Here is a 13,706-nt window from a genome sequence, read left to right as displayed (position 1 = left end):
TAATCGAATAATTTTTTAAAGCAGTGGGTTCAAAGCTAATAATGAATATAATCCTACATGTAACTTTACTAATGGTATTTGCACAATGGACAAAGCATAATATTTCCTCAGATTTTCTTTCTCTCCAACCTTCTCTAGATCATTATTCGTTTAAAATAGTAATAAGCACCTATGACAGGCCAGCTGCAAGCAGCTGAGTAAGAACACTTCATATTGGCCTTTAACTAAAGAATAAAGAACTATCCAGAAATGATTATCCATTGGCTAGAATTTTAACGGACTACACTATTTTTTGTCTCTGTTACTTAAGTACAGAAATAAATATTGAACTAATAAAGGGTTCTGATCATATATTCTAAATGTCACCTTGTTTCTTATCCTGTCAGTATATATAGAATACTTGACCCCGGAATATACACAGAGCCCTTTGTATTAAAACATTCATTTCCTGATATTAACACACATAGTTGAGAAAATAGCATTTTCTTGGAGAAGCCCAAGAACCATGATAAGTAAACCTAAGTTTTAGTATTAATTTTGCAAGTACACCACTGTTTGACCTTAGGTTAATTCCTCTTCTCTCCAAGCCACTTACTAATTCAGTGCAAAATGAAGAATGGTACTTAATAATATCTAAGGCCATTTCCAGCTCAAATAGTCTATGATTCTAAAACTCTCCTTTGAAATTTAATATAAGATTCTCCTTGTACATACTCTCAAATGTTAATGAAATATAATTTCATGCTTTAAATGTTTTAAAGGAACATAGTCACCCTTTTTCAACTTCTTTTTCTGTTTAGGAGTTAGTTCAAGATATAACCAATTGCTTAAAAATATGAATTCAATTCCTTTCAGAAATCCATGAGGGTTCAAGTGGGCATAACATTTATCACACTGAACTTTTAAAAGCTATGTCATAGCAATTAATTACTTTTTTTTAATAAAAGGGGATTTATTTCCTAGAGATATTTAAAATCTTAATACTTATTATGCTGCTAAAAAAATAAATAATAAAAAAATAAAATAAATTGTGACCTTGCCAACTAAATAAATCTTTTTAAAATTAAAAATTGAATCAAATAGTAGGTATAGTAAGAATCTTAAGACAAATGATGACCACAGAAATGTGAATGCCTGTATTTAAAAAAGCTTTTTGGAAGACAACACATTAAAGCAAACCAGGGACAAACCTAGATTGTACATTTTCTAATAATCTTAAAAGTCAAAGGGCCCATTAAGCTAAATCTTTTGTTTTACAAATTTAAAACTCAAGGCCCTTTTATGGTAAGTGATTTGCCCAAGATAATGGCATTGATACATTTTCCTATTGTCTGCGCACATCTCCTTGTGTGTGATTCTATCAGTACTGCGCTAAATAACATCAATATTTCAAAGACTGGAAAACACATTCTAAAGTATTTGGTATTCATAAACTTAGTAATAAAGCACCACAAATAGCGCATAGCTATTATAAATTATCTAATTATAAATCTAATGATTTGAATATGATTTTTTTAAATAGAAAATTTGTAAAACAGTAACAAAAATAGGAACTATAATTTGATACCATGTAATTAGATAATTAATAGGATACAATGTATTTGAAATAGTCATATTTCTGCTATTATAAATACAATTAGCCTGCAAGTTGAAAATCATATTTAAAAAGAAGAGAAATTGTTTTTTCTTGTTTAACAGGTTTTTTTTAAAATAATGCACAATGGCATTTCAGGCATATCAAATACATGGACGATCAAATACATATGGCTATATTATCATATTATCAATATCCACTATTACCCCAAATATGCTCTTAAGGGTGTCTGATGTTTTAAATCTATTAAACCAAAGCTGGCCTTTTTCATGTCACAACCATCACACAAAATAGAAATAAACAATTATAATTGGTAGATAGTCTAGTAAAAGTGTGTATACAGTCCAAGAATGAGTGTGAGTTTGGGAGGCAGAGGGACAATTTTAACCTACATCCATAAATTAGAGCATCATAATCATTTAGCCCTGTTTGAATGGCTAACCTTCAAGTTTCTGGTTTTCTTTTTCCATGCGAAGTAACAAAATTTGTTGGTGTATAGCTTTTCTCCACAAGCTCCTCAGCTCTTCTGATTTTTTTCTTCCTTCAGCCTTTTCTGGGTCATTTCCACCAGACATGAATATAACCAGCGGTTCCTCCTCCATGGTTGGAGCAAGAGGGGACAGTGGCAGCAGCTCATTCCTTTCCAGTCCATCTGCAGAGAAGAAAACAGTGAGAGGCATTCCACAGTAGTAACCCAGCCTACAGACGTTTTCTCCAGAATCAATGCTCTCTCATCCTATATTACGCCTTTAAGCTTTTCACAAGAAACTTGCCTGTGAGTTTCTGGAACTAAAGGTTTAAGTAAACTCACTAGACTGAATTCCCCTTCCAGATTTCCCCCTCGTAGTGAAATGAAAGCATATGTAATTTTGCCACTTCTTCTTTCCGCACAAAATGACCTATACGGTAGGTGCTCCAAAATGAACTGGCCTTTCCCCAGAGTCTAACACTTCTGCAATTCACCCCTGTATAGTCTCTGATTGTGCAAAACAAAATGATTATCTGCGTAGGTATTGGGGAATGGCTAAGGTCTACATCTAACATCGGAATCCGTGAAAAGCATCTGAGCACCTCTGGGCAGGTGTTGGCCCAGCACCTCTGCTCACTCCTCCTGCAACACTATCTTATCTAATTCCTGGAGCTCATTTTCTCCCTCCCTTCCAGGCCATCTTGTGCACTGTTGCCAATTATTTTCATATTAACAAACATGATCACGTCTCTTAAAAAAATTCAGTGGTTGCTTATATCCCAAAGAATGAAGTCCAAACTACTGGAATAGTTCTTCAGACTCTGGCATCTTGTCACCTTTCCAGCCTCTTGTCTCAGTTTCCCATCCTCTGTTCCCATCAGACTTAATTCCTCATGATTCTCTGACCCACAACATTCTCTCTAATGACTCTAGAGCTTGGCTACTTCTTCTTTCTGAAAAATGCTTGTCCCAGCAATGACTTTAAATAAATATCTAACTTTTTTATGAGGCTTTCTCTGACCACCCTAGGCACAGTTCATTTTATGTTTAGTAATGAGAGTTGTTTTGTTTCTCGTTTTTAATTTATTAATTGACTTCTGCTCTTAACCTCTTTTTTTTTTTTAATTGGGTAATATTGCAGAACAGTGTGTTTTTCCAGGATCCAACAGCTCCAAGACAATTGTGTCGTCGTTTTCAGTCTGGTTGTGGAGGGCGCAGCTCACTGGCCTATGTGGGAATCGAACCAGTGACATTGGTGTTATGAGTACTGTGCTCTAACCGACTGAGCCAACTGGCTGCCCCCGACACTTATTTTTTTACCTAACTTGTAAGAACTGCATAACGTGGTTTTTCACAATGCTATGGTAGCACAAGCCATTGTTTTAAATAACAATTTAAAAAATTGTTTTAATAAACAATTTAAAAAAATTTTTTTTACTCCTTTTCTAGCTTTTTGAACTGGATATTTGGTACATTTAAGTTTTGGCTTTATTGATTTTAGAAATGCCCTCTAAATACCACTCAATTTTGATATGTAGGGCTCTGATCATATTTTTTTCCTTCTAGTTTCTAGTGGAGTTTTCAGTTTCCAAACACATAGGCATAAAATATTTTAGTTGTACTCTAATTTTTAATTCTTTTTTTTTCTTCCCTCTTTTTCTTTCTTTAATTTTTAAAGATTTTGATTAAAATATAGGTAACATACAATACTATATTAGTTTCGGTGTAAACCATAGTTATGCAACATTTATACACTTAAAGACGTGATCACCATGATAAGTCCAGCAACCATCTGACACCATACCACACTATCACAATATTACTGACTGTATTCCCTTTGCTGTTCATTACATCCCCATAATGTGTTTGCTTTTTTTCCTGGAAATTTGAACCTCTTATTCCCCTTAACCTTTTTCCCTCCCTTTTAAAAATTTTCAATTATTGCTGTACTCGATATTATTTTATATTAATTTCAGCTGTACAGCATAGTGGTTAGACATTTATATAATTTAAGATGTGATCCCCTTGATTAGTCTGACCCACCTGGCACTATACATAGTTATTACCATATTATTGACTATGTTTCCTATGCTTTACTTTACATCCCTATGACTATTTTGAAACTACCAATTTGTACTTCTTAATCCCTTCCCTTTTTGCACCCAGCTCTCCAACCTCCCTCCCACCTCGCAACCATCAAAATGTTCTCTACATGTATGACTTTGTTTCTGTTTTGTTTATTTTGTACTGTGATCAGAGAATGTAGTATAAATGATCATGATTGTCTGGAATTCATTTTAAAAATATTTGCACTTAATTAATTTTTACAACTGTTCCATGTGTGCTACAAATGAATTTTCTCTATAGGTGACAAGGTTCTGTTATAAAAATTAACCTTATATAATTGTATTTCTCCAATATCATCTATAATTAATTCCTCTATATTGACTTTTCAGAGAGAAATATATTAAATTTCCCATGAGAGTTACTGATTTATTTTTTTCTGACCAAATCCTGTTATTTTTCTAGCTCTTAAGGCTGTTTAATTACATGTGTTCTCATCATTGTTATATCTTTTTGTTTACTATTTCATTTACTTGTGCCCTTTTGGATGTATTTGCTTTCATTTACAATAGGTCTGATATTCAAAGAGAGCTGCCCATGCTCTCTCTTGCTTGATATTTGCTTAGTGTATCAGTATCCATTTCTTTATTGTTCAACATCTTTTTGTCACTTTGTTTTCTGTGTGACTCTTGAAAAAGAATATGTTGCTTTTCTAATAATAAAAAGATCTACGACTTCTTTAACACTATCACAGTTTCCAGTTTTGAAAACATATTCATTAAACAAACATTTACTGAATGTCTAATATGTTCTAATGACATCTGAGAAGTTAACCGCTATATCAGATATTGAAAGAGAAGTCGTTTTCCCACTGTAATCCTTAAACCTCTTTGTACACAAACCACAGCACGCCATTCCCTAATTTATGCTAGTGAGGAGTAATTCCCTAGGGAGTACCACACAGACCCTGTTGCTGCATTGCTGAGGGAGACGTGTTCATGGGAGAAGCAACCCTGAGGAAGATACGCTGTCTCCAGGAGATTCGGCGAGGGGGAACAGGGGTTCCTCCAACGTTTAGGGATTCATTGCTGCAAGTAGATGAGGTCCTTTTCCTCCCTTCTCCATCACTGCAGAAGGCAAATAAATACATAACTTGTAAGAACTGCATAACGTGGTTTTTCACAATGATATGGTAGCACAAGCCATTCACAAGTTCTGCCACAGGCAAGCACAAGCCCCAGGCGACATGGAGCAATGCATCCCTAGGCACACTGGGCACCCAGGCCACCACGTCCTGGACAGATGCAATCCAGGCCAGAACCCAGGCATGAGAAACTCACCTGTTTCTACTCATTCCATAGTAGCCTGCCATTTTAATCTAATCTGAGAAATGGAAGCACGAATAGAGACAAGCAAAGGTTGCTTACGTAATGAACTTATGCTTTGCTAAAAAACTGTAATTAATAGTATGGTCTACACAATGTGAACGTTCCATAAAAGACTCATAAAGAGCTTTATTTATAGCTCTTATAGAAGAGACTGATAACGATAGCTTCTAGATCCCTGTGACTAGTAAGATCTGTCTCTGAATTTTCTGCTACCAAGAGCTGGATCATGGCAGAAAGTGACCCTAAAAAAGGCAGAAGAGTCAACCTTGGGATTATTGTTAAGTGACATACGAAGAAAAAAGCTGTGGGCAAATAAGATTGGATAGGTTAAATTAAAAGATATTAAGCATATTCTTTATAGTAGGATTTCATAGATACTGTAATGTGCTGGCATACATTGTGACCTGCAAGAGGGAAATAATGTACAAAAATTCCCTAACTGATTCAACCCCCAGAATCACCTTCCCCAACTTTTTTTTTCCCCCAACTTTTGGAGAGGTTGGAAATGTCATGTCTGTCTACATTAGTGCGTCATGAAACAAACACGTGGAAAGGCTGGTCTGCTCTAAGAATTTCATTTCCTAGGAAAGACCACTCTAAGTTACGTTAGGCTGATCAGCAATAAAAGATCATTATGACTCAAACTTACTTCTGAGACCAATTATATTAGCAGCTGGAACACCAGGCTATAATTATTGCTGTTCGTGGTGGGAATATTTTACTTTTTTAAGTTTCTAAGTCTCTGATCTTTTCTGAGAGAATGACGAAGATACCAATATTTGCAGGTGGGGATACTAACAAGTGAAGAAGGTACAGGACTTTTGATGAAGTCAAGAAGTGTTATCAGTACTTAACTCAGAAATGAAACTCAGCTTGAAAAGCCACAACCCCACTCAGATGCTCAGAGGAACTCAGCAGTGTTGAGGGACTCAGTAGTCAGGAGACCAATTCAGCACCTGCCTGTCATACTTTTATTTAATTCAGTTATTTCTATCTATCATCCTATAAGTACTACTTCTGGGTTAGCTAAATTAAGGTTAAGAAAAAGACATACCTTCATGCTGCTGCATAGACAGCAACTGTCATGATGTATTACAGTGCTACAGAAAATAGCTGATACACACATCTCAATATAGTCAATTTTTGTGTATCCTAAATAAAATTATAACCCTAATATGCATTCACGGTTCAAAACTCCTTGTACTATTGAATATATTTGTTAATCTTCCAGTTTGGAAAGAATTAATTCACATATTTCTCTGTTAGAAACTGTGATTGACATGCTCTATAAATAACTGACAAACACTTTCATTTTAGTAACACTATCTCACTGACTGTTATTTGCTAAGTGTCAAATCATGGGTGTATTTCTAGCAACTAGTATAGTAACTGGCAAATAACAGTAAGCACCCAGCCAATATTCATTGCATAAATTAGTAATGTAAAACCATATGAAACATTAACTCAGAAGGTGAAGTAAAATGGACAAAAAATAATGTTGGCTAGCCTCACATGACAGGAATACATAAAAGACTGACCTTCTTAAATCCTTTGTTAGTAGCCATGAATTTTAAGTCTTCCTGGCAAAAAGTTCTAATAGCTCTGTTTCCCAAAAGTACAGACTGCACTGTTGACCGCACCAGTTGCTATCGACAATAACAAAAGTGCTAGTAAACAACATAAGGAATCTTTTCTCCAAGGAAGTGTCGTTCCTGTCCTACATAAGGACATCTCATTTATAATTAAACCTAGAAAGCTAAATAAAGTACTTATGTAAAAGACCCTACTGCAATGTCTCACAGGGTAAGTGTTCAACAAATATTAGTTTCTCTTAACCTTTCAGTAGTTCTAATGCAGAATACTAGAGTAAACCAAACCAAAGGATTTCAAAACTTTTATATTGCAATGCTGGAATTAAAACACCTTTTAAAAATCACCCTCCAATTCACTGTTAATGACGTATTAAGTGTTTAGAAAGTATTACAAATAAGACTGCGAAGTACCTGTATCAGTTTCATTATTGCCTGCAATGTCATTATTGCCTGCAAATTTAAGCTTTGGAGGGTGGGGGATACACTATAAAACAGATGCATAAAGTACATTAGCCCACTATTATAATTTGAAAATTTTGTAATGCCTAAAATGTTAAATCCTGTAATCCAAATAAAATGCCAAATGACATATTTTCCTATGTGTGGAATTGAATGGCGAGTAATAAGCCAAAAATTAGCAGTCAAAATATAAGATAATAATATACTGAAAGGAAGAACTTAACATAACAGACCATTGACCCTTTATCTCATACTAAAAAAACGACATCCTGAAACAGCAGTTTGCTGGCTGAGATAAGGCAAAAGCTGCCCTGCTTTGTTTAATAAGAGATGATATATTTTCAGAAGGCAGGGTCCAGATAAGGGTTTCCACAGACAGTGCACATACGCAACTTACAGCAGTTTAATTTCTGATTCACATTTAGTCAGGAATCGGACATTCTTATGGTGGTAATTTTAAGAATCAAAACCATGTGGAACACTTTTGTGCATCAAAATTCTTGTATCACACCTTAGAAGTTACACTGGGATGAGGGGAAAATATGCTTTTTGTTATTACTACATCCTTTGCTTGTTTTTTGAACTACAACATTAGTTTCACTTTAATTTCTCCTTTAACTAAACTTAGCAGGTAGGCAAGCATAATGTCCATTTTCTGACTGACAATAAAAACAAAACAACATGTGGTATTTACGATAGTAATAGAAAAGCTAATCCAAAAGCACATACTACGCGTCAGGCATTATTCCGAGCATTTTACAAGTATAAACTCATTTCAACCTCATGGTAACCTCATGGGTTAGGTGTGATTACTATTCCCTTTCTTCGTGAGAAAACTGAGATAAAAAGAAGCTAGGTAACTTTACCATAGTTCCACGGATAATAAGTGGAGGAGCCAGTATTCAAACTCAAGGCAGTCCAGATTCCAGACTTTAGGCACTGTAGTTTATCAGGCCAGTGTCAATACTTTGCATCAGTTCAGACAAAGCTCTATTGAACCTCAAAAACAAAGCTGTCAGACTCCCAGGATCCCCAGTATTTCTAGTGAAAAAAATCAGTCTCTAATTAGCATTACGTCTTTTGGTCAGAAGTTCTCTTTCCATTTTTTAATGAAATAATGTCATTTATTTCAGCAGAAAAATAAGTTCAAAATATTATTAGATGATCATTTATGTAAATGTTTCACTTCATTTTCTTTGCTTTTGAAATCATTGCATTCCAAAATGTAAAGACTTTTTTATTTTGAAATACAAGGATCAAATAAAAAACATATTAGTGTGGCAGAATATACATATATTGGTATATGTTATGTTTACGTTTTTGAAATGATGGAACAAATTAGAACTATTTCCTTAGTTTTCCAGATGATCTTTTTCCTCCTTCTTTTGTATTTTGGAATATCTGCATCTACGTTGTAAAATTGCTTCTCAAGAGACACATTCAGGAAGTGTTCTGTGCCACCATTATGTGTGTTGAAAATTTATTAAATTAAAAATGAATAACTAGGAAGGAAATAAAATGTGGAGAACTCCCACCTATTTTTGAATCAGCATATTGCATATATGTTTCCTATTACCAGTCCAAATTAATCAAGAACCACAATCTGTGGACACAAATGAGGGCTTATAAGGGGAGGAAGTATATTATGTGTCTCACCATGTGGACTGAGAGGCATTTCCCAGCAGGTCTGTATGCAGCATTGGTCAAAAGCTGTGGATATGATGCGAACCCCTCCCCACCAGAGACATTCAAGATAACTTTTTAACTTACCCTTGACCAAGCAGTTATAGCTTTTACCACAGCAACTATTAAATTCACATTATACTTCGTATGTTAACACAGAAATTTTAAAGCACACTAGCCTGCTTTAAAAACAATTAATTCACTGAATATTGTATAGAATGAAGGTATGTTAGTGACCACTCACAGGGACTCAGCTTTAAGAAGGAAGCAGTCACGTTTTATTTCCCTAGAGGGCAATATAAATACATATTTCGCAAAGGTAAACTCTTAGGCCAGCACCAGTTTTACAAAGATGCTGTCCTGCTGATCAGCAAACCACCCTCATCCCCGATCCCGGAGCACCCATCTAAAACTATTAGCATCACAAAATCCAAATGAATGACTACACACTGATTAAATCTATAGCTAAATCACAATGCATTACAACCCAAGATCGAAACAAAACTTGATTAATGTGAAAGCAGCTATTTAGCAGAAAATTGGAAAAGATTTATCTTTGTAAATGCCCCAAGAAAGGCTGATAAAACTAGTTTTTCCCCCCCACAGGATCCATAGCACAATTTAACTCATAATCGCCTCAGGTGCACTAAAAGTTTATCTAAGTTCAGCTTTCAACTGGGTAACCATCTATCATCCCGTGGAAAATCTTTACTAATTAAATGAAATTGAGATTGAACTATTCTAGTGGAAATCAATCTGCAACATCTGAGCTATGAGTCAAATGTGATAAATTAATCAGTGGAATAATACGTAAATCAAAAAAAGAATGAGTAGAACAAAGTTTAATTTCCTAAACTCCACATTGAATGCAAATTTTTTTAAAAAGTAAGTTCTTTTTTTTTCATTAGTTTCTGGTAGACAAAGCAATGTAATAGTTAGACATTTACACCCCTCACAAAGTGATAACCCCCCCAATCTACTACCCCTCTGAGATTGTACATAGCTATTACTATACCACTGACTATATATATATTTATATATATATATATATACAATATATATATTATATATATCATATATTTATCATATAATATATAATATGTATATTTATTATATATATATTATAAATATTATACTTATGTATATATTTATAATTGACATTCAATATTGTTCAATTTCAACTTCAGGAGTATAGCACAGTGGTCAGGCATCTACACCATCCATGCTCTTTACATTGGAATTAAAATATCTCTGGGTAACTAATTTGCTTATTCTTATAAGCTAAGATTAAGAAAAATAATGGGAAGTAAGATATTAAACCTCCCTGTGGCTCAATCTAACCACATTTAAAATAAGGAAATTATAGGCCAGATGATATATAAGGTAATAAACAGATCTAATTCTATGCGGTTGTAGAATCTAAGAGGACACAAAGTAAAACCAACACTTCTATTAGGCTTTTACATGTAGATAAAACATGGGCAACCGGATGGTTCAGTTGGTTAGAGCGAGAGCTCTGAACAACAGGGTTGCCAGTTTGATTCCCGCATGGGCCAGTGAGCTGCGCCATCCACAATGATCTGCCAGCAGCTCCAGCCAGATGCCTCAGTTGGTTAGAGTGTGACCTCTCAACAACAAGGTTGCCGGTTCAATTCCTGCAAGGGATGGTGGGATGGCTGCGCCCCCTGCAACTAAGATTGAAAACAGAGACTGGACTTGGAACTGAGCTGCGCCCTCCACAAGTAGATTGAAGGAAAACGACTTTGATGGGCCCTGGAGAAACACACTGTTCCCCAATTAAAAAAATAATAAAAAAAATTAAAAAGTCTTCTTTTTAAAAAAAGTAGAGAAGACGTATTACCTAAATGGTCTTATACCCAATCGTATAAAGTATAAGTCAATTACAAGTTAAAAAAAAGAAAAAGTCACTTTGTATCTTCTCAATGTGGCCAAAGATAATTTTCAGAGAACCTTTTCCTCCTTGTACATCTCATTCTACTCCAATCTTTAACACTGCTTTTTTTTCACCTTGAAAGAAATCTAAATGGCAAGTGGCCCCAACTAGGAAGATGAGCATGTCTGTTTTTCATTGAGTTCATGATATAAGCAAAGCATAGAAACTAGAACAAAGCAAAGAATAACCGTTTTCAGTTGACTTGTTCAGCAGTGATTCTGGATGTTTACCACAAAAAGCATGCAGGTCAATAGGAAGAGATATCATCACAGATGTGGTCAGACTTCCCTAATAAGGAAGTAGGTATTTTCCTGTGTCCAGACCAGTGGAAGATCTGGAAGACCTCAGCAGTGCCTCAAAGGAACAAACATGACAGGAATTAAGATGAGCAGAAATAGATTAATAACCCTCTTCAGGAGAAAACCACATTTGAATTTATGAGTACATTTCTTTTAGGATTCTCATTTCTGCATCTCCTTGGGGTTCCGAATAAACTCCGTATATGTACGTATGTACCTCCAAACTAGTCAATTCACTTCTGTTAACCCAAAATTAAAATCAGGCTTTGATTGAAGGACACAGCATTCTAAGGAAATGTCAACATGGAATAGAGTAGAAACAGGATTTCTCCTTGCAATCAACATTTTATATGATCATTTGTGATTTTTAATTCTAAAAGGCATCACATTTTTTTCTATTATATAACCCTTATAGCACTAGAATGACAGCATGCATTCAGGAGACAGCCAAAAACAGCTTTTTAAACTAATGATGATATTCAGTTGGAAGAATTTATGAATTTTTAAGTGAAAACATTTAGACCTCTAATCACCTTGATTCTGAAGCAGTGTCCTGTCTAATACAACAGGAAAACAAGGAATGACATTAGCACACAGAGAAAGCAATATGCCCAAAATCAGGATTTAAAATAAAAAGGCATTCCCCTAAGTCACTCAATATAGCATAGATAAGGTTATTTCAATAATGAACCATAATGAGCGATTATATTATTTTTATCAGTGAATATGAGAGAACTACAGAGAACCAAAACTGAACCACAAACTATATCATCAGCAAAAATCTTGTTTTCTCATTGAAAAGTTTTATAACTGAATAGAAGTAATGATTATCATTTTACTTTTGACGAATGAACTTCAATATAAATGATTTTTAATCATAAGCTTAAAAGCTAGGAAGCCATTATAAGGAGTGACAAAGATGCCTGTTGATAGAAAGGATATATTTGATAAGTGGATATCACATAAATATACCTTATCATCATAGACAATTATAGTTTAGCTACTAAACCATGAAATAACATTCCATTTCAAAAAATTAATTCAAAGTAAAGTAAAATAAAACATACACTTACTCTCTTTCCTTTATCATTCCAGTGCTGTACAAACGAACCTACTAATCAATAAGCCATGATATTAAAAATGTCTTGGCTACTTTTTCTCACCCATCTTAAGAACAGTAATCTGAACAGTGGTCCTAGAGAAGGGAGCTTAATCTGAATTTTAAATTTCAAATTGATATGTCTTCCAAAAGAGTAGTATTTGTTAGCCTATATGCTAATCTACTCTATTCTTTACTTGACTATAATATTTAGAGATCCACCCTATACAATGAGTAAAATATGAGGTACCCACATGAAAAGATAATCATAATTCATGGTATTATGAATCTCCTCCCCTCAATATTCTGAGTAGTTCCAGATATCATGGTTATTGTGTGAAAGTAGTTATAATGAGATATGTAGAGTTCAGAAATCACTGGATTCAAACCATACTCTTGAATATCCTCATTCTTAGGAAATACACACTAAAGTATTCTCAGGAAAGGGACATGACATATGCAACCTATTCACAAATAGCTAAGAAAAAAAATATATATATATGTAGCTATGTATGTATGTATATAGACATATGTAAATGGACAGAGAGAAAGATAAAGGAAATGGGGTGAATTTTAAAGACTGATGAATCTAGGTAAAGAGTTAGCAGGAGTTATCTATAATATTTTTGCAACTTTTCTATAAATTTGAAATCATTACAAAACACAAATTGAAAAGACGCTCTCCAAGATTATAACTAGTAAATTTATTTCTAAGTGACTTATTAGTTGAAATAAAACCTATTAAGAGTGATTTTTGTCCAACAATTTTACTACTGTGTAGATAGATAGTCATCAGTAATGCATAGGAATGTACAACTAAAACTTGTACAATATTATTCAGGACAGTACTCTTCAAAAGCCAAAAAAACTGAAAATAACCCACATGTCCATCAGTAAATGAATGTATAAACTGTGATATACTAAATGGAATACTATACAGCAACATAAATGAATAAACTGAAGTGCACAAAAAAGTAGGAATGAATCTCACGAATTAATGTTCAGTGAAAGAAGCCAGATATAAGAGAATTTATACTGCATCATTACATTTAAATAAAGTTCAAAAGCAGGCAACAGTAAGCTATGATATATGATGTCAAAATAG

General features: G+C 34.2%; 1 protein-coding gene across 10 annotated transcripts in view; it reads right to left on the bottom strand.

The window, feature by feature from the left end:
- TBC1D4 (TBC1 domain family member 4) overlaps positions 1–13,706 on the bottom strand; it is a 179,915-nt gene that overhangs the window by 22,057 nt on the left and 144,152 nt on the right. For 5 of the 10 annotated variants that reach the window (XM_081045577.1, XM_081045579.1, XM_081045581.1 and 2 more), the window contains 3 exons: positions 12,036–12,059; positions 5,094–5,254; positions 2,037–2,246 (listed from right to left, as the gene is read on the bottom strand). In XM_081045577.1, the coding sequence (XP_080901703.1) occupies positions 2,037–2,246; positions 5,094–5,254; positions 12,036–12,059 (395 nt within the window). The remainder of the gene's footprint in view (positions 1–2,036; positions 2,247–5,093; positions 5,255–12,035; positions 12,060–13,706) is intronic. The other 5 variants (XM_081045580.1, XM_081045582.1, XM_081045583.1 and 2 more) reach the window with 1 other exon arrangement.

Source organism: Rhinolophus hipposideros (assembly GCF_964194185.1).
Source record: "Rhinolophus hipposideros genome assembly, chromosome: 4".
Classification (NCBI taxonomy): domain Eukaryota; kingdom Metazoa; phylum Chordata; class Mammalia; order Chiroptera; family Rhinolophidae; genus Rhinolophus; species Rhinolophus hipposideros.
The sequence above is the reverse complement of the archived record's forward strand: the minus strand, read 5'-3'. Positions and strand labels throughout refer to the sequence as shown.